At 38.9% G+C, this 22,038-nt stretch overlaps 1 protein-coding gene across 1 annotated transcript in view; it reads right to left on the bottom strand.

Moving 5' to 3' along the window:
- Positions 1 to 22,038, bottom strand: part of map1b (microtubule associated protein 1B) — a 90,656-nt gene that overhangs the window by 13,965 nt on the left and 54,653 nt on the right. The window contains exons 3-5 of the mRNA XM_008102972.3: positions 15,831 to 15,913; positions 9,174 to 9,314; positions 815 to 7,085 (exon numbers count right to left, since the gene is read on the bottom strand). Of these exons, the coding sequence (XP_008101179.2) occupies positions 815 to 7,085; positions 9,174 to 9,314; positions 15,831 to 15,913 (6,495 nt within the window). The remainder of the gene's footprint in view (positions 1 to 814; positions 7,086 to 9,173; positions 9,315 to 15,830; positions 15,914 to 22,038) is intronic.

The following is a 22,038-nucleotide window of genomic DNA, read 5'->3' as shown; positions in this document are numbered from 1 at the left end:
GGTTTATTTCTCAGATATGATTAAGAAATCTTGCTCATTTTGTTGCTCACTGTGGTCAACCGTTTCTCCCCAGATTCTTTGTATATTAATGGCACTATACATGAGAAACATAATAGCTATGCTTTCTCCCTTTTCTGGGAAAGATTCCATGGTACATTGTAAATCAAGAGTAAAGCACTTTTGGCTCTGCAAAGGTTATGGACTTCAACTTTCAGAAGACACAGACAGTATATTCAAAGCAAATGATTCTGAAAGTTGTAATCTAAAAATATGAGGGTGCATCATGGGGACAACTTTCCCCATCCCTACATTTTCTTCTGTACTGAAACCACTGTATAGTCTTTAAACAGAAGTGTCTCAGAATGCTGAATTGGACACCACCATTGCATCCCCAAGCACGAATATACTGAAAACTCATGTGCTGTCTATGTGCTACATACTAAGAAAAACAGTCATGTACGTAATTCCAGTTTTTCCACAAAAGCCAAGATTGTTATGTAAAATCAGGAGCTACCTTACACATTGTTCAGACATGCAGCCAGTCTTACTATTTAAACAAAAAAGCCCATCTACATACATACTGGGTCATGAAAATGCCATTGAATTGTAATGATTCATGATACCAAAATTATGCAAAGCAAAGTCTCTAATGCAAAGTGATTTAAGTTTATATTAATAGTTCTCCTGTAAATAACTGCTTTTGTCAAACAGCAGTATATACAGAATTTATTATTATTATAGTATGATTGGATTTTTACTAAATGGCATTAACTGAATGAAGAAAAATATAAGTTGCTCCATCTCAATAACTCACCTGCAGTTGTAGTCTTTGCTGACTTTGATGTTGTAGAATTGGCAGCATTTTTGGTTTCCTTATCTTTTTCCTCATTGCGGGAAGATTTTATCTCAGGAGTAGAGATATTTTTGGCAGCTTTCTCCACTGACTCCTTCTTCTTTGGAGAAGCTGTTCTTGAAACTTTATCGAATGAATCCTTCAAGCCAGCAGGCTTGGGTGAAGCCATTTGTTTTGATTTGCTGTCACCCTTCTTGGCAGGAGAGGAAGACTTGGTCTTTATACCCTGTTTTTTCGTTTTCGTTTTTTCCTTCAGATCCTTCCTCAAAGGTTTGCCTATGTTCTGATCAATAGGCAAGGTCTCTGGGTCTACCATTGAAACATCGGGGTGCCTGGGTGAGGGGCTACGGTCTTGCATTGGAACTGGTGGAGGATCAATGTGTTCATAAGTGATGGTTTTATCTGTTGGAATAGTTTCAGATTCATCTTCTGAATCAATATTAGCATCTGCTGTAATGGAAGGGCACTCTTCTGTCTCAGGCGGCACATCCGAGTCAGTTTGTGATGGAGCTGATTCACTGACTGAGGTTGGGGGAGTTTCACCACATAGGCGTGCTTGTTGTTTTCCTCCTGAAGGTGGTTGTCCTCCTCCAGACTGAGTTAAGGGCTTCTCTTGTTCTTGAGACTGTTCCTCACTTGCAAACCATTCTAAAGGGTTAGGATTAATAAATGAAGGTGAAAGTTCTGTTTTGGGATGTTTATATTCACAAGAAGAAACTAGGCATAGATCAACATCTTGACGAGTTTCCGTTTTTTCTGAAACAAAGAATTTATCAACCTCATAGTGGTAGCTAGCTTTATCGGGTGATCTGGTGGTTTTCCCAGTCGCTTCATAAGAGTAACTGACTGTTTCAGGTGATTTGCTAGTTTTTCCAGTGCTTTCATAAGAGTAGTCGACCCTTTCAGGTGATTTGCTTGTTTTTTCAGTGGTTTCATAAGAGTAGATAAGAGATTCAGACAAGCCAAGACTTTTTTCACTGGAATAATCAAACTTTTCTGGTGACTTGATGGCTTTTCCTGCTGTTTCATAGGAATAACTATCAGTCTCAGGGGATCTGGTGGTCTTCCCTGTGGCAACATAAGAATAAGCAAGAACTTCAGGGGATCCTGTTACTTTCTCTGTTTTTTCATAAGAATAACCAATATCCTCTGGTGACCTAGTGATTTTTCCAGTCCCATTGTAAGAGTAATTAAGAGCTTCGGGTGATCCTGCAGTTTCCTCACCATCTTCCTGTTCTGTATAGCCTAGAAGCTCCTGCCTATGTTTTGTTAGAGTGTCTTGAACTACTGAGGTATGATAACCTAATGATTTGTCTGGGGACATGTGCAATGATAATGGAGGTGACTGGGAAGTGGCAGTTTTCTCTTTAATCACAGGAGGCGAATCTGAAAAACTAGGTGAATATAATGGAGAAGATTCCCTTGGTGTTAATGGAGACAAATCAGACTTTGGTGAAAGTTTTTCTCCCAGGCTCTGCATTTTTTCAGATGAAAATGCAGAATGTAATGGCATATCATGAGGCTGTGTAACACCCGATAGAGTTTCCTCTTGCAATGGAGAACTTGCCGGTGAAGGTGTATGAGCTGAGGATGAAGAGGGTGAAGCCTCAATCTGAGATACTGAAATGATCTCTGAAATATCCTTCTCATGACTATAGCATGCCTGGTCCACTGGTGATATTTTAGTTGGAAAAGAGTGTTCCTGCATGTCTGAAGGGCTAAAATCAACTTCGGTTGGACCATTTTCAGATATATGGTGCATAGCAGCACCTACTATAGGATGTTCAGGGGACTGTCTACTAAAATCCATTGCTAAAGAATGTTCTGGGGAATCTTGTCCAAATTCTACAGACATGGTTGATTGTTCAGGAGACCTATGATCTTGAGCAGGTGTCCTTGATTTTGCTGTTTTGGGAGAGAAATCTGGGGGAGAAATGGACATAGGCCTTGGGCATTCTTCTTTAGATGGAGACATTTCTGTTTCCTGAAATGTTGTGGGTGTTTGTACAACAGATACAGAAAGAGAGTCATCTACTTCAGTAGAGTGAGGGGATCCAACCTCAGCATGCAGTGAAGGAGATACATCATCAGTAGTAGGCTCTGGAAAGGAACTAGTAGCAACTGATGCTGTGGAAACAGAGGCAACTCCTTCAATATGTGAATAAGTGTCTTCTGCCACAACTTCATCAACTGGAGTTGCAGATTTATCAGAGACTGTACCTTCAGAAATTGACATTTTGGTGTCTTCTTTGAAACAGCTAAAATGACTAATATCTACCTGTGTAGGAGAAATCTCTCCTAGTTTCCTTTCATCCAAAGCAGATACAGGATGAGTTTCAGAAGCTTCAAGGTCATCTTTCTTCTTTTCTAGAACAAAGTCTGATTTTGATGGTGAAAGCTGCATATCTTTTTCACCTTGCTTTTCTTCGAAATCAGTTTTAGACATAACCTCAGAAGCTGGGCTCTTCTGCAAAGGAGATCCATCTTTTTCATTCTTTTCAAAGGGACTCGGTGTTTCTCTGTGGTAAGATTTTACATCAGCACTCAAAAATTCATCATAGGAAGACTCTGAACCAATGAGTGGTGGGCTTCGTAAAGGTGAGAGCACTTTTTCAAATGGTGATTCAGAGTCAGGCACTGGTTCATCCATTGGGCTTATTCTGTTTTTATCAATGCTATCTTTGGCATCACTAATTTCAAAAGTGATTGAGGCTTCTGTTGTTTTTCCAGCAATCTCAGAGGCAAGTTGGTTTGGCTTTTCATCTGTGGGAGACTGATAATAAGGGGTATGTCCAGCACTACCTGCAGCTGATTGTGAAGGGGATACTACTTCCAATGTTTTATCATCAGGACTGGCACATTGCTCTTCTTGGCTTTCAAGATGTTTTTCTGACACTGCTGTGAGAGGTGCAGGTTCAGATGACACTTTAATTTCATTGGGAGTCAGGGAGAAGTTCACACTGCGTTCACTAAGAGGTGTTTTAGCAGCTGGTGAGAGAAGGCCTGGACTTTCATCTATTGGACTATGCTTCTCATCCAAATCTTCTGAAATTTCTAATTTACTAGTACTTTTGATCTCACTTACTTGTTGACGATACACATCTTGGAAAGAAGATTTGCCAAATTTGTCTTCCTCTAAAGAAGACGGTGGTGAAATAGTAGAAGCTGAAACATTATAATCTTTACCTTCAGTAGCATCTGTTTTAGATCCTTCAGATAACCCATTGAAAGCATCAGGAAGTGGAGAAAGTTTAGCCCTAGTAAAATCTTGTGTGTATAAAGCGGACTCATACTTAGTAAGGTTAACATATTCTTGTGAAGGGGATTCACTTTCTTCATTATTGGTTTCATCACTCATCACATCTCTTGGAGTTGACATTTCATCCATTGGAGTTGGTTCACTGGATATTTCAATAGTGGACTGGGTATAACCTGAAGTAGCAGTAAATTCTTCAGGCGGATCTTCTCTATTTTCCTCATCTGAAACAGTTGCTTCACTTTCTGACCCACCAGGTAAAGTTTCATCCTGGATTGAAGATGCTGGTTCTTTAGCAGGAGACTGAGATTCTGAATGCTTCATTGGAGTGCCTGGATGCAAGCCATATTTGGCATCAATCTCACCAGCCTCTGCTGCTTTGTCTACCACAGCCATAACATAATCTTCTTCAGCTGCTATTTTCTCTGTTTCCTCTTCTTCATCTTTGACATCCTCAATTTTGTCTTCCTCCTCAGCTTCCTCCTCAGTCTCTTCTGTTTCTGCCTTTTCAACTGTTTCATCTACATTTTCTTCATCCTGCTCTTCACCCTTATCTCTAAATTCTGCCTTTTCATCATACTTCAAGCCTTTCATTTTTTCATACTCAGATGCAATGGTCATTTCTTTTTCAATCTCTATTGTATCCTTCATATCTTGGTGTCTGATGCCTAGAGGTTCCTCTTCGTCTTCATTTTCACCTTGTTCTTCAGCCTCCTCTGTCTCAGCCTTTTCTTCATAGTCACCCGCCTCAGAAGATTCTTCCAAACCCGTTCCTTCGTCTTCAAACTTTTCATTGTCATCAACCCTGTCCTTTCCAACAGACTCCAACTCTTCAGGAGTTTGCTCACACTCTCCTTCAGGTTCAGTGGTTGTTATGCCTTCGTCAGGAGAATCAGCGGGACCACCTGTTTTTTCCTTCTCAGCTTCATAATCTTCCTTTCTATCTATATCTGTTAATTTGTCTTCATTTTCTATTATATCGACCGGAGATTTTACCTCTTTTACCACTTCAACTTCTTCAGCTTTTAATTCTTCAAAGTCTTTTGTTAAATCCTCTGGTGAAGACATGAGGGATCTCTCAACTTCAAGTTCCTTCCCACTTGCTGCTACACCTGCAGCTGCCACGGTTGCAGCAACAGCCCCCAAAGCAGTCACTGCAGCTGCTGCTTCGGAAACTTTGATCTCTTTCTTCAGAGGCTTGCTTTTAACTTTCTCCTTTGGTTTCCCAAGAAGCCCACTTTCTTTCTTGACAGACTCTTCTTTCTTTTGTGGCTTAGGCTTTGTGACAGTCTTTTTTGACTCGGGCAAAGAGGCAGATGTTTTCTTTGTTTCTTTAAGAAGCTTCTTGGGCTCTTTCTTCTCTTCTTTTTTAATTTCCCTTTTCTCTTCTTTTTTAGGGGGAGCTTCTTTCTTTGATTCTTTTTTAGATTCTTTTTTCACATCCTTCTTGGCATCTTCCTTTTTAGCCTTTTCCTCTTTCTTAGCCGGGGTTTTTTCTTCTTTCTTAGACCCCTCTTTCTTTGGTTTTTCCTTTTCTTCCTGCTTTTCCTCAGATTTTGCTTTTATGTCCTTTTTCACATGTTTCTCCTTTATTACTTTTGGTTTGACATCTGCTGCTTGTTTTTCAGCTGGTTCTGATTTTGCAAGCTGCTGTTCCTTAGCTGTCAAATCCTTTTCTGTCACAGAGAGCCTAGTTTCAGCTTTTGCCATTTTATCTTTTTTTGCTGTGGGTTTCTCTTTACTTTCTACTTTTTGAGCCTTTTCAGGTGGACTAGACTTCCCTGTATCAGATGCCTCATCTCTTGATTCCTTTCTGACTGTTTTGCTAGATAGTTGTTTTGTCACAGGCTTGAGACTTTCCTTACTGTCTGCTCGCTGTTTCAGTTTTGTTTGTTTTACCGCTGGACTTGCTATATTACCAGTAAGGTCTTTCTGTGTAACAGTTGGCTGCTTAAGAAAGTCTAAATGTTTGAGTTTTTCCAATCCATCTAGTATACTATATTGAGTACTGTTCCCTGGAAAGAGAACTCTGATGATTTTTTCAGTGGGATTTGCAGGATGCCATACAATTAAAGATGATATTGATGTTAAATAGGAAACTGGGATGTCTATCTCTTGACCATTTGGTAGAACAAGTTCAGCTTTATCTTTGCTTGTACCTGTCCACTGATGCATGAAATATTGCATCTCTTTGCTATTTTTGACTGGGTTAAGCACATACATTTCAAGTTTTCCTACTCCCATTTTTTGAAAAAGAATAATGGGCTCAGTACTGTTTCCAGAATTTCTAAAAAGAGGTTCTGGTTTCATAGATAGCTTGCTTAGGTAGTGAAGTGTAAAACAGGCCTCCTCTATGCTTCTTTTCAACTGGAAATTAGGATCAGGGTTTCCTAGGCTTTCAGGGACATTAAGAAACACAACTCCTAAATCTGGTGAAATTAGATTTTTCATCCAGTCACTATTGGTAGTAGAGCCTTGAGACTGCTCCTCTTCTAATTCAGCTATTTTTCGTTGTAGCATACTATTAATTCCTGGCAGGTTGTCATCTCCAATGTGGGTGAGCAGAATTGAATCCACCCTATCCAAATGTCGGATGAGTTTCCAGAAGCAAGATTTTCTCTCCGAGCCCCCATTGATAAGCATGTTGAACCCATTGACTGCAAACAATGCAGAATCTCCTCTTCCACCAGGGAAGATGTAACAACAAGGTTTAGAAAGCTTCAAAAAACCTCCTGACGTTGGTGGCTCCAAGATATCGAAAGGTGATGGCACTTCCACTGACTCTGAAAGGTATTCCGTGAATTCAGAAAGTCCTTCCATTTCAGGCAAAATAGAGGCAGAGTTGAGTTTGATGTTGATGAAATCTTGAAGGTTATGTCTATCAAGGTTTGAATTCTTCCAGTCCCCTTCCTCAGGGCAGAAAAGTGTTAAGCTGGCTTTATTGGCAGGGTGAGTTGTACTCAACAGTTCTCCAATCTGAAGTTGCAAAACACAAGAGGAAATATTATAAGACAACTTAGACTTAGGACCTTATTGCATTGGGATATACTGTAGATGGGATACATACTCTCCCCTCATCACATTTGGTTATTACGATTTGAAAATACTGCGCTTTGACTCATCACACCATTGGCTCTTCCCAATCCACTGGAATGCCTCCCTAAATCAGTTTTTACAATTATTATTTCAAATATTTTTAATACTGTGCAATATTCGAAGTCTCGAACTACCATTATCATGAGATTTTAGCTGACAGAATGTATACCGATTTTCTGAGCACACCTAAAAACAGTGTCTCAGCAATTTATAAAATTGTACTAAAATTTTAAAAACACAATTAGAATCCCGTGTGCAATTACTCCGTTTCTGTAGTATTTTGTATACAGATTCCAATGGATTACTGACAGAATGGGACAAATGTCATGTGATAGGATCCATTCAGAATTGTTTACAAAGAGTCTCAGAAATGGAGTATATCCCAGTATGATAAGGCCCTTCCCATAAAATCGACTGGGTGTTCTTGGGGATCACCCTAACCTGAAAATAACTCAATTTTGTAGAAAGAAATCCAATTTTGTATTTTGCATTAATATTTCTAAATGAGGCCTAAATAACTTCTATTGTGACTCAATAGTACTTTATCCACGCATTATTGTCCTACTGTATGTGAGTTGCAACAATGACCAGAATGCTGTTGCAGATTTACGTATTGAAAAGTGGACTTACATTTGTGGGATTTAGAATTGGTAGTTCTGTAATGCAATAAAGGGCTGCTGCTACATTACTATGTAGGAGAGCCAGCAAAAGGACCAATGTACATTGGGATTGATGCAAAATGGGACCCATACATTTTGAACCCACTCTATCCAAATGTCCCATTATGCATCAGGACACTGGCTTAGGAATGTTGATGCATACTGGGACATTATTACCAGTTGTCCCACTATGCAACTTTGCAATTCACTAACAGGGTTTCTTAATAACGGGGTTTCATGTAGCTAGGTATACATAAAGGACAATGTGATAGAGAATTAGGATCAACATTTGGTTTGGTGAGTAACAATTTGTGTATGTGTTTTAGACTATAGGTATTCTTTGTAAACAATAGCTTATTGGATCTGTCACGCAAGTTACTATTTTGCATTTGGTTCTAGTTAATAGATTACAGTAAAAATAAATCCTGCTAGCCTACAATTGCCCTTCATACACAGATCTACATGTTTCACCTAAAGGAATCACCCAAAGAATGTGCATAATAAGAAAGAAAGAAAGAAAACAAATAAATAAATAAATAAAGATAGATGACTGTACAGCAGACATGGGCAAACTTTGCCCCTCCAGGTGTTTTGGACTTCAATTCCCACAATTCCTAACAGCCGGTAGGCTGTTAGGAATTGTAGGAGTTGAAGTCCAAAACACCTGGAGGGGCAAGGTTTGCCCACGCCTGCTATACAGTATAGCTGAATTGTATTTATAGGTCACTGCAAACAATGTGACAATCCACCTGGTTGGAATATAAATAGATTCTATAGAAAAGTCGAGCAGAACTTTATATTCAATGTTTTTCTTTAAAAAGGAAAACAAGACACTAAATAGGAAGAGTAAACACTTCAAGATATGAGAAACATAAAGCAAAGAGCCCCATTTTTGAAAAGCCTGTCAAACAGATACACTTATTAGAGGAAATCTATATTTTTAAAAGTGTTTTCTAAAATAACTTGCAGAGTTTGGGAAAAGTCCCATTTTTGAACTCCAACTCTCAGAATCCTCCAGTTTGACTTATTTTGAACAACAGGGATTGTAGTTCAAAAATGATGACTGGAACTGACCTAGGTTTTTAGACTATGGCTCCCAGAACCCTCCAGCTAGCATAGTCAACTTGGAAGTTGTTTGGAGTTCCAGTGAAATAAAGTTACTTTTCTCCTGACAAATCTCTGAAATACATGTGCAAATCACTAATATTGGGAGGGGGGTTCTTCATAAAACATTGTCACATCAGACCGTAAGCTAATGGTAAGCAATTCTAGTCACTAGTTGTTAGTGTTGAACAATAAAAAGACAAACCTCTTGATCTGTGAAAATCTCAATAAAGTTCTGAAATGAGAACGATCCAGACTGAAGAATGAGCTCGCCTGTGTTTTCAAAGCTTTGCCCAGTTAGTACCAGAAGTTTGTGCCTCGCAGCATCAGTTATCATTAAGCGCACCTGTGATAAGAGATAAAAAGAGTGCATTTAAATGCTATCTAAAAATGACCTATTAAACTCAAATTATTATTATTATCATTATCATCATCATCATCATCATCATCATCATCATCATTATATAAATAAATTTATTTATATACCACTCTATCTCCCCAAAGGGACTCGAGGCGATTTCCAACAGAGGTAAAGCATTCAATTACCGACAAAAAACATACAACACAACTATAATAGAACATCAACATAATTACTATTAACACAATATACTCATGTAGAATTAAAACTAGATTCAAATGTGGTTCTATTGGTTGAGATTCAACTAACAATGCACTTTATTATTATTATTATTATTATTATTATTATTATTATTATTATTATTATTATTATTATTATTATATGCACTTTCCAAAAGCAGGAATACTCAGGATAGGATCAGTAGCTAGACATTTCTAAAAAAAAGGAAGTGAAACAAAAGAAAAAATGTATTTATAAAATGAATATCAAATTGCAAGAGCTTCAATTTCAAAACAGCCTCTACTTGAATTAAAAAAATATTTAGAAAACAACAAAAGGGACTACAAACAGAATCTACAGAAGAATGGGCAATGCCCATAGTCAGGGTGAGGCAAAAGTCATTTGACAGTGATGGATGCCGAAATACATTAAAAAGGTTGGGACTTATCCACCTTATCTGTGTATGTATTAATTGATTTCCTTGATTTGCTATTAGTTTAATTCTTTTATTTAATTATTCTTAACTGTGAGAGCTGTTCGGCACTGGAACTCTCTGCCCCAGAGTGTGGTGGAGGCTCCTTCTTTGGAGGCTTTAAAGCAGAGGCTGGATGGCCATCTGTCGGGGGTGCTTTGAATACAATTTCCTGCTTCTTGGCAGGGGGTTGGACTGGATGGTCCGTGAGGTCTCTTCCAACTCTATGATTCTATGATTATAGAGAGCAATAAAAATCTGCTGCACTTTGCCTGCTCCTGCTATATCCAACAGTTCACTTGTTCTTAAATATTTTTCTCTTGTGTCATAGAAAAGAAATACTGCCCTGAATTCATGTTTGCCTTTTGTAGTGAGTTCAAGGGTATTCACGAAAAAGCTTGGAACAGCAGGAAAACGACCTAATCAGAAGCAAATCCCAAGCTCCTTTGGCACTAATTGTGTTGGGATATAAAATATAACATTATTCTTGACGAGTCAAGTCCTTTTACTTGGTGTTTTTTTTTCAGGAAGCAGTGAGAAAAGAATTCAACTGTATAATGAATGTCACTTAAATCTCATCTGCTTTAATTGCACAAAATCCATTTTAAAAAACTGAATCCTCTTCGATTTATTGCTTCCTGCATTTGGTAGCAAAGCTCAGGGAAAATTGCCAGCTTTTTAAACCAAGCCCATCACTTTTCCAGAAAAAAAAAATAGATGTGAATCTTCTAGTTGATGTATCTAATGCGTATTCATGATGCTGTACTATATTCATACACCTTATAGTTGGCACTCAGAACTATGTTAAAAATAAAAAAGTCTTCACTAAATACTCAGATTTTATGTGTTCCTAACAGAGGGAAATTTTCTCCCATGAGTCCCAATGGATATAACAAAGAGGGACACACACATTACCAAAGAAATGACAAAAGTTGGAGTGATTTAAAAAATTGGAAGACATATTGGTAAAAATATTAAGACCAGCAATAGATCGGAAGGTAGGTGGGATGAGGCAGATCCAAGCTAAGTTAGTGTTTCTATGATCCTATGGAAATCAATAGGACTTCTGTTCTCTCACTGTTTCCAGCGGGACTAGAACAAGGGTCCCCCAAACTAAGGCCCGCGGGCCAGATACAGCCCTCCAAGGTCATTTCCCAGCCCCCATCTTAAACTGAAATCTACCCCTTGGAAGGGAAATTCATTCCTGAAAGAGTGATCATGGAGAAAAGGTGTCTCCACTGGAGCTTTCTCACCAATACTTGTTTCCACAACAAGCCATTTTTTTCAAAACCCAATCAACACAAGGACAGAAAGTAAGGTGAAATCTTCTGAACAGGAGCACAGACAACAAGACAAACACCACAAAGGTGTTAACCCTTCCCTATGCTATCCAAAGCTCGCTCGTGCTCTCTCTCTCTCTCTCTCTCTCTCTCTATATATATATATATATATATATACAGTAGAGTCTCACTTATCCAACATAAACGGGCTGGCAGAATGTTGGATAAGTGAATATGTTGGATAATAATGAGAGATTAAGGAAAAGCCTATTAAACATCAAATTAGGTTATGATTTTACAAATGAAGCACCAAAACATCATGTTAGACAACAAATTTGGCAGAAAAAGTAGTTCAATAGGCAGTAATGCTATGTAGTAATTACTGTATTTATGAATTTAGCACCAAAATATCACGATGTATTGAAAACATTGACTACAAAAATGCGTTGGATAATCCAGAATGTTGGATAAGCAAGTGTTGGATAAGTGAGACTCTACTGTACTGTATTTACAAATGTAGCACCAAAATATCATGATGTATTGAAAACATTGACTACAAAAATGTGTTGGATAATCCAGAATGTTGGATAAGCGAGTGTTGGATAAGTGAGACTCTACTGTATATATATAAGCTGGAGTTACACTTACATACAAATTCATCTTAAGAACAAACCTACAGAATCTGTAAGTTGTCTGTAGCTCAGGAACTGCCTGTACTTGTAAGTTTATGTTGGTTAAAAATGTCCTTCATTTTAAATGTTTATTGTTCTTTCATATTTTTTGCACTACAAATATGATATGTACAGTGTGCATAGGAATTTGTGCATGTTTTTTTTTCAAACTATAATCTGCCCCTCCAACAGTTTGAGGGACTGTGAATCTTCCAGCTTTAAAAGTTTGGGGACTCAAAGGATAGAGCATGGCTTTAAGCAGTCTCAATTCGCAAAGAAACCTGAGAGCCAACTAAAATGTATTAAATCCAAATCCCTTTCAACCTAAGAATATTACAAATGACTCCTGACTACTCTAGCTCTGATCGGGGTTTGTGCTGTCTCCCTGGGCTAGGATTCCCTGGGGAGTTTTAGATCTGACATAACTTGGCCTCTGGCTCGCTCTTCTTTTTCTCCACCTCTTTTTTGGTTTTTCTGAAATCCTCCCAACAGCTGGTGTCTGAGATCAGCTGGCAGAAGAAATTATATCAATATAACAAGAGTTCATCTGACAGAAAAGCTTTTGCTGATTCCTAAACCTCTGCAAGTAGAACATCCTTGACTCAGGGACACACACTTAGTCAAGATTAAACTCCTTAAAATGCAGTAGCAGAAAACTGGCTATGAAGGCAACTGAGACACTGGAAGGCACTGAAATTATTAATAGTATGCTAAATGCAAACAAGGAGATTGCAAATAATGAGTTCTTCATCGGTCTTCACTTCAGCTAGTGAAGTGGATGTGGCTCTTAATGAGACATGCCGCATTATCACAGGATGTCTATGCCCAACACTGCTGGAGAAATTATACTGTTTAGCCAGTATTGCACCACCTGATTATCTGCCAGGAAGTAGCAGCCAGCAATGAAAGGAAAAAGGCATTGACATCTCCAGCCCATCCTCTGTTCGGATATCAGCCAGCATGCCAGTGACTTAAATCAAGAAACAGCTTTCTAAGATCTACAGAGATATTTGCAGGAACATCTCTGCAAGCAAGAGACCAAAAGTGGCAGGTAAAAACCCAGAACCTCAATCAGTAGCTGATAGTAGATGAGAAACTCCCCCCTGGGTACACAGAAGACTGGGCGACTTGGAAGGTGCTGAACAGACTGTGCTCTGGCACCATAAGATACAAAGCCAATCTGAAGAAATGGGACTACGAAGTGGAGTCCACAGACCCCTTATTACAATGCAGTCTGAGCCCTGCCACATGCACAATGGAGGACCTTCTTACAGCGACATCAGAGGCACTCCAAGTGGCCAACTTCTGGTCAAAGGATATTTAGCATAATGCCAAGTTTTAAACTTTGTGGGGTTTTTTATACAGCAATGTGTGCGAAAAAGACCTTGGAGTCCTCGTGGACAACAAGTTAAACATGAGCCAACAATGTGATGCAGCAGCTAAAAAAGCCAACGGGATTCTGGCCTGCATCAATAGGGGTATAGCGTCTAGATCCAGGGAAGTCATGCTCCCCCTCTATTCTGCCTTGGTCAGACCACACTTGGAATACTGCGTCCAATTCTGGGCACCACAGTTGAAGGGAGATGTTGACAAGCTGGAAAGCGTCCAGAGGAGGGCGACTAAAATGATTAAGGGTCTGGAGAACAAGCCCTATGAGGAGTGGCTTAAAGAGCTTGGCATGTTTAGCCTGCAGAAGAGAAGGCTGAGAGGAGACATGATAGCCATGTACAAATATGTGAGGGGAAGTCATAGGGAGGAGGGAGCAAGCTTGTTTTCTGCTGCCCTGCAGACTAGGACACGGAACAATGGCTTCAAACTACAGGAAAGGAGATTCCACCTGAACATCAGGAAGAACTTCCTCACTGTGAGGGCTGTTCGACAGTGGAACTCTCTCCCCGGGCTGTGGTGGAGGCTCCTTCCTTGGAGGCTTTTAAGCAGAGGCTGGATGGCCATCTGTCGGGGGTGCTTTGAATGCGATTTCCTGCTTCTTGGCAGGGGGTTGGACTGGATGGCCCATGAGGTCTCTTCCAACTCTACTATTCTATGATTCTATGATTCTACATTATAGCTATATTCTCCTTCTGACACAATAAATTTCCTTCTGACACAATAAATAAAATAACTTCAGTTAGTATAGGACAAACATCTGTCTCTGAAATAACTTTGAGGAAGAAAGGATATGAAATACTTAAATGACAAAAGAAACCTGATTTGGTCTGGATTATATCTGAGAAGTTCTTAATGAATGTAAAAGTAAAACTGTTATTTTTTGGCAAAAATATTCCACTTGTTCTGCAATAGCCTTCTGTGACAGAAGACTACAAAGCAGCCAATTTAACCCTTATTATTTTAGAAATTGCAGGCTGGTTAATTTAATGACCGTGCTCAGTGATGAAAAACACTATTACAGATAAAACTGTCAACCAGCTGTTTCTAAAAAAGAGCCAACATGGCTTCTACAGTTCAGTTCTGTTTCACTAACATTCAGAACTATTCTGGAATGCCATCAAACATATGGAAAGAGAGTGCATCTACTATACTGTAGAATTAATGTCATCTGACACCACCAACATCCATATCTCATCCTATGGAATCATGGGAACTTGTAGTATTATAAGGTCTTTCCCCTGTCTGCCAAAGAGTGCTTGTGCCTCACCAAACTACAACACCTATTATTCCATAGCACTGAGCCATGGCAGTTAAAGTGGGATCAAACTGCATTAATTCTACAGGATAGATAGACCCAGAATTACTAGAAGATACTACAACTGAACTTTAAAGAGGTTTTCATAGAAGGCCTTGCCCAAGCTACTAGGGTAAAACTAAGAGTCAGAGGAAAAGAGCACAGGCCATGTAATGTGATTAGTTAAAGAACCAGAAGTCAAGATTAAGAATGAAATGGACAGTTTGGCACTGGACAATTCTCTGGTGATGGGATGCAAGAAGCGGTGAGCCCAAAATTTTTACCATGGTAATTAGCTTTTAATTTGTTCAAGCACTGTAATCAAAAGTGAGCAATAAAATGGCTAAGTTTGCTGGTGATGCAAAATTATTCAAATAAATAAAATCAAAAGTGAATGTACAGAGCGCCATATGAATCTATTCAAATTATTAAGCGGCTGAGGGGGGAAAGGAAAGGGCCTGAGGCTGTTAGGAATTGTTGTAGTAGATGTCCATGGAGGGCCAAAGTTTGCCCATGCCTGATCTACACTGTAGAATTACAGCAACCTGGCACCATTTAAGTGCCATGGGTCCATGTCCTGGGAATCCTGGGAATTGTCACTTGATGAGACACTAGCACTCTTTAGTAGAAAGACTAAGACCTTGTAAAAGGACAACTTCCAGGATTCCACAGTTTTGAGCTGTGGCAATTAAAGTGGTGTCAAACTGAATTAATTCTAAAGCGTAGATGTGCCCCTTAAACAGAGATAAATACGAGCATCTCCCATTTTCGACAATCCACTCTTTTGACCATTTTGAATTATACCCAGAGCTTACACATTTGACATGCAGTCTGGTCCCTGGTTGATTTTTAATTTGTGTTTAGTTTAATCATTGATTAAAATGGGACAAAATTAAAATCCAACCAATTTAAAATATAACCCAATTAAACTAAACACAAATTAAAAATCAACCAAATGAAAATGAAAATGCGACATGGGATTCTGCATTTCAAGGGCTGCTCTGATCCCTAATCTGTTGAATAAACAGGGAACTCCTCTTTATTCAGATGACAAAATACACTAGCAGGATATTTAAATTTATGCCAGTTAACAAAATCCAATTATTGCTGCCCTGGCTCCAGTGAAATAAAATTTTTATGTTTATAATATAATGTGTATAACATTTTTGATGAATTTACCTCCGTGCTGACTGCTTCATCTGAAGGGTTAATCAGGACGACAGTTTCTAAGACATCACTTCTGTGGTGAAGAATCTTCTGACCTGCAAATATGAAAGATAGGGAGAATATGAGCAGTATGTCTTGCAGTTGCCTGAAGATACACTTTCCTTTAATGGTAATTTCTTCAGCAGAATCAGCCTGTATCATTACATTTTCCTATTTCCTATGAAAATTCAATACTAAAGATTCATGTTTGAAAATATTCAAACAGAGCAGATAACAACATGCAGCTGGTGAAAACCGATCATGTGTGATTTTTGCTGCACATCAGATAGGATCGGAGAAAATACTCAGAAAGTTAGCACAAAACCATTTTGCAATGCAAAAAACAGCTTTTGGGGGGCCACTGCCCAACAACAGTTTTCTGACATCATTGCTGCACCATCTCATATTTTTCCCCATTTGGCATCATTCTTATTGGTGCTTTGAGAAGAGCAGTGAGATTAATTAGCTGTTGTATTGGGATTTTGAAGGGCATGTCATCCAGGCATCCTTTCTGGCAATTAGCTGGACACTGAGAAAAGAAGCCTGGCATATATTATTTAAAATGAAGTAATTAACCTTCACCAAAAGACGCCATGGAAACAGTTCATTTGCCTAGTATGAAACACTACTCTCTTGAAAATGGCCCCTCTTTGTGTGTATGTTCCCACATGAGTATCTGAAAACTCTTGAAATTGAAATACTTATCTACCAGCATTTTAAAAGGAATTATTTTCCTTTTCAAGATTTGCAAGATAGGAACACATTACTATTGCAAAATAAATTAATTTGTGGTTATGCGTAGACTGGTTGTGTTACAATTGTGTTACAATTCTGGAATGTCCATAGGTATACTCCACTTGCTTTACCACTATCTGATCCTCTGAAGATGCCAGCAGACAAATGTCAGGAGAAAATGATGCTAGAACACAGCTATACAGCCCAGAAACCACACAGCCCTCCAGTGATTCTGGCCATAAAATTAATTTATGTATTATTTGTTTGTTTGTTTGTTTGTTTGTTTGTTTAGGTCAGTGGTTCTCAACCTGTGGGTCCCCAGGTGTTTTGGTCTACAACTTCCAGAAATCTCAGCCAGTTTACCAGCTGCTGAGATTTCTGGGAGTTGAAGGCCTAAATATCTAGGGACCCAGAGGTTGAGAACCACTGGTTTAGGGTATTTCTACCCCACCTTTCTCTGCAATGTGGATCCAAGGCGGCTTACAGCATACCAGCATATAAAATCCATCAAACAGAAATACATAAAAAGGTATAACCATAATAAAACATCAACCAATAAAATCCAATAAAAAGATATAATAATAATACACTTTATTTATATTCCGGCCTGCTCTCTGAAGGGACTCAGAGTAGATTACAGTATGCAAACAGATACAGGCAAACATTCAGTGCCTTGTTACAATACAATGAGACACACATACACAAAGACAAAGGCTTCTCCTTTCATTTCCGGCTTCTGGAGGCAGTGCTCATCTCTGGCTTTTGGGAGAGGTGCTCATCTCTATTTCCAAGCAGAGGAGCCTGCGTTGTCATTTCCTGGTCTTGCAGCCATGACTGACTGCTTGGAACGTCTTTTCCAGCCAGAGCAGTACCTATTTATCTACTATATTCACATTTGCATGTTTTGGACTGCTAGGTTGGGAGGAGCTAGGGCTGATGTCCCACAGATTCGAAATGCCAACCTTTAGGTCAGCAGTTCAGCAGCACAAGAGTTTAACCCATTGCGCCACTGCGGCCCCATGGACAATCAAAGCCTTGGACAATGCATAGCTTGTAAGTTTTTTCTCATTAATGGTATTTTCAACCTTGACCACACATGTTCCAGTTTCTATCTGCAAAATGTTTGAGAATAAACTCTGTGTGTGTGTGTGTGTGTGTGTGTGTGTGAGGGAGAGAGAGAGAGAGGGGGGGGGGGGGGAGAGAGAGAGAGAGAGAGTTCCCAATTTTGGCTAGCTGAGCCTACTGTAACTGTGTGAGCCTGCCTGTAGCAGCCAAAGAAAACAGCACATAAGTCCAGAATTAGCATGTGTGAACAGCAAAACAGAGAGACAGCAGAACTGTGTGAACAGCAAAAAAGAGCAGGTAAGCCAGCTTGACCTGCAATTTATTTCTTGTTGCATTTAACAAAAAAATCAGTATATTAAGCCATCAAAATGAAAACCAAAAGAAAAACATCATAAGAAATGGAAGTTGGTGAAAGAAATGATGATCCTTCAAATGTTCTCTAGAAGGTTTCTATTTGTTTACACAAGGCTTACTTGACCTGGTTGTTTCATTTCAGAAGTACATATAGTTAGTTCTTTGAGGCTGGATCTACAGTTTCAGCATATGTATTAACTGCATTGAACTGGATTATATAAGTATACCCTATAATCAAGAACAATGTAATTAATTCTGAAGCTGCATTACAGGCAGTCCCCTAGTAACAAACAAGATAAGTTTCTGTTCTTCAATTAAATTTGTATGTAAGTTGGAAAAGGTACATTTTTAATTGTAACTCCAGTCAAACCATCTCATCATACCTCCGACGGCCGGTGGCAAAGCTCTGTCTCACCATGGGGCGTGGGGAATCTGCATTGCATACCCTGCATCACCCCGATCCAAGGGAGGGCAATCACATGGGGGAGGAGTGAGCATGTGGCTTCCCCCCATAGACTGTATGGCAATACAGGAGCTCTCCTGTGTTGCCCTGCCGGCGACATGAGCCGGCTTTACCCTGCTTCACCCACGGAGCCAATACGCCATCATGTGATGGGAGCCGGCCGGCTCTGTGGGTGACCTGGGCTAAAATTGGTGCATGCCGCTTAATTGCAGCCCAATGTGATGAGGTTGAAAGATAGAGTTTTGGATAACATAGGGAAGGGTTAACACCCCTGTGGTGTTTGTTTTGTTGTCTGTTCAGAAGATTTCACCTTACTTTCTGTCCCTGTGAGAATTGGATTTTGAAAATGGGTGACAAAGCTTCATTTGAGACACCTTCCCCCCATGATAACTCTTTCAGGAGTGAATTTCTCTTTCTAGGGGTAGATTTCTCTCACTTCCTGTTGTCTCATCCTCGTTCTTAACTATGAGTCATTTGTAAGTCAAATGTTTGTAACTTGGAGACTGCCTGTATAGGGCAGTGTAATGTAAATGTAGACTTAAATATTTTGAATTCTCTTGTTTGTGGTGTAAGAATCTTGCTTACACCACAAATGTTAGTTTTTGCCTCTGGTACCAAATTTTGTGTTAAAGAAGTGATGCCCAGGGACAAATCTACTTTGCTAACTGAGGTATAGCTATAATCCTATCTTGCTCTCAGTATTGAATCTTTGAGTTAGAACTGTGATGTCTGTTGAGTTTTTCAAAAAAAGGAAACAAAACTGAGTGCTACAAACTGCTGGCCTGTAATACAAAACACAACTTCCTGCTGTCTACTACTTTGCCATGATTTCAATAAACACAAAATTTCAGAACAAAACAAAACACAGCTGAACCATTATCCATTATGAGGCCACACTATCTATCCATCCATCCATCCATCTATCTACACAGACATACATAGGTAAAAGTATGAGTTTTCCCCTGACATTAAGTCTAGTTGTGTCCAATTCTGGGGGTTCGTGCTCATCTCCATTTCTAAGCAGAAGAGCTGGTGTTGTCCGTAGACACCTCCAAGGTCATGTGGCCAGCCCAACTGCATGGAGTTGTGCTTCCCGCTGGAATGGTACCTATTGATCTACTCACATTTGTGTGTTTTCAAATTGCTAGGTTGGCAGAAGCTGGGGCTAACAGCGCGAACTCATCCCGCTCCCCAAATTTCATTCAGCAAGTTCAGTAGCTCAGTGGTTTAACCCGCTGCGAGATATACTGTTGTATCTCAAAAGGAGTGAAAAATAGCTTAAATCACTGCCATGATACATTTGTTAATTGATAAAATGAATTAATTAGAAGTAACCCTTCCCCAGAACAGACCTTGGAATTAAAAACATTTAGATCACATATTTACAATGTAATTTTTAAAAATCTACAATTTTGCATGGTTTCTATAAAAAGAAACCTCTCAACTATGCTGCTTAGAGTTGTTATTTTTTTAACTAAAATTGCCGTGCTTATAATATTTGCCTGCAACAAGCAAAACAAAGTGACCCATTTTCTATATTTAAAGGGCCTTTCTTTTTAGTCCAGATGTTGTTTTTAAAAGTGGAACAATGTATAATACCCAAGTATGCCAAATCTGGTAATGGTAAACATGTTATTGTACTGAGAAGGTCAACTGAACTGGCTTTATTCCTAGAAAGTCAATTTCTGGTGGCTTCAGTCAAGTCAAAAGAATCTTTACAGTGATACGGATGTTATGCTGACTCTGCTCTATGAACCATTCATATTTAAGCTTTTTCGATACTGAAGACATAAAAGTTCACTGATAAAGTGAAGAAGTGTGGCATTTCCATGGCATCTTTTTATTACCTATTATTGTACTTTCCACCAGCAATCACTGACATATTGAACACAGAGCAAATGAGATTCAACATGGGCTTAAACCTAAGCTTTATTTATTAATTAATTTTTAATCTTGCCTTTCCACTAGAAAATTACAGAAAACACCAAATCACTTCAAAAACAAGTTAAAAATAAAACTATTTAAGAGGCCAGATTGGAAACCTGTGTATCTATCAGAGAAACAGTGACAATGGGACTGAGTTTAACGCTGAAGGAAAACCTTCCATAATTCGTGAGCAAAACAGGAGAAACTCCATCCATCCCTGTATGCTTATGTCAAGCATATCTCTGGAGAGGTTCTCAAGAGATTCGCTTCTATAAATCTTAGCAACCAGGTTCATAACAGAACAGATTCTTGCAAAATCATGCCCCATGCTGTTCAGCGTTATGAAGGTTAGAACAATCTACTGAATTTCTAGTAGAAATTACATAGGCACCCTAAACTTTGAAAGTTGCTCCTTGTTTTAAAAATATTTTAGAGAATATCATTTAATCCCTTTTAGAGGGAAATATAATATTTATTGTGTCTTCACCCTAAATTTTAATAATCTATTACTTTAATGCTGGAGTTTTGTATACAATTACCTGGGATTCACTGGCATGGAGCTCAGTGGGATTTACCTCTGAGTTGTCATGCCCATGATTGCACTGTATCATTTCTGATGGTATGTATAATACGTTGATGCAGACATGACGCCACAAGGGGCTTAGCAAATGTTAAGAGTCAGCAAAGCTCTCTAATGAATCTTCTGCTCACTAAAAGTGAATAGGGAAAATGAATTGTCAGCAGATGGTAGAGGAGTCAACCTGCTAATTAGCTTTGATGCATATAAGTCCCCTAGTACTTCATGCCTGGTAGAAACCCCCCTACTGTTGTATCAAAAGAGAAGTAAAACGCTCTGAAAGTCCATTCTCAATCCGTTAAAAAAGGTAAAAATACAATAGTAAAGGTAAAGGTAAAGGTTTTCCCCTGGCATTAAGCCTAGATGTGTCCGACTCTGGGGGTTGGTGCTCATCTCCATATGACCCCCATATTCAGAAAATCTAAGTTAATAGTGAACCCTATTGAAATCAATGACTTCCACTAGAAGACACCATAAAATTGCCCTTTCTACAAATTAGCTACCTCCTCTAATGCAACTATAAGGTAAGCAGCATGCCATAATATCACCTGAGGATCTAGAAAAATCCTAAAGATGACATATTTTGCCAGATGCAGGAATGTGAGGGAATGGGAGATCATACTGTAATAATATGGGATGTTTGCGTGTTTGGGGAAAAAAATGTGTTATGAACAGCAACATGACTGTCTTATTTGAACATGTTTAATTAGACAGAATAATTAACATTGAATAGGCTTATTCTCACTAAAGGGAAAACAAAAAACAGTCCTATGTCAAGATGCTATAAAGCATCAGATTAATTTGGTATCTCTCTATCAATAGATTTGCATATTAATAAGAACTTATCACTGTATTCCATTTTTATGGAATGTTTTAAATTCAGTGTATGAAACAACAACTGAAGGTTTCATTTTGAAACAACAGTGGAAAAAGTTCCAATTCTGATGCCAGAGGAGCCGGAATGCTCACTGGATGTCACTTGTCATCCAAACTGTCTCGTTTCAGGTGGCTGATCTGTGGACAACCAGAGTGATTTTAGACAGTGTACATAGTCTGTTTTC

The sequence above is a fragment of the Anolis carolinensis genome, chromosome 2 (genome assembly GCF_035594765.1).
Source record: "Anolis carolinensis isolate JA03-04 chromosome 2, rAnoCar3.1.pri, whole genome shotgun sequence".
NCBI classification, from domain to species: Eukaryota; Metazoa; Chordata; class Lepidosauria; order Squamata; family Dactyloidae; genus Anolis; species Anolis carolinensis.
This window is presented reverse-complemented; position numbering and strand designations above follow the sequence as displayed.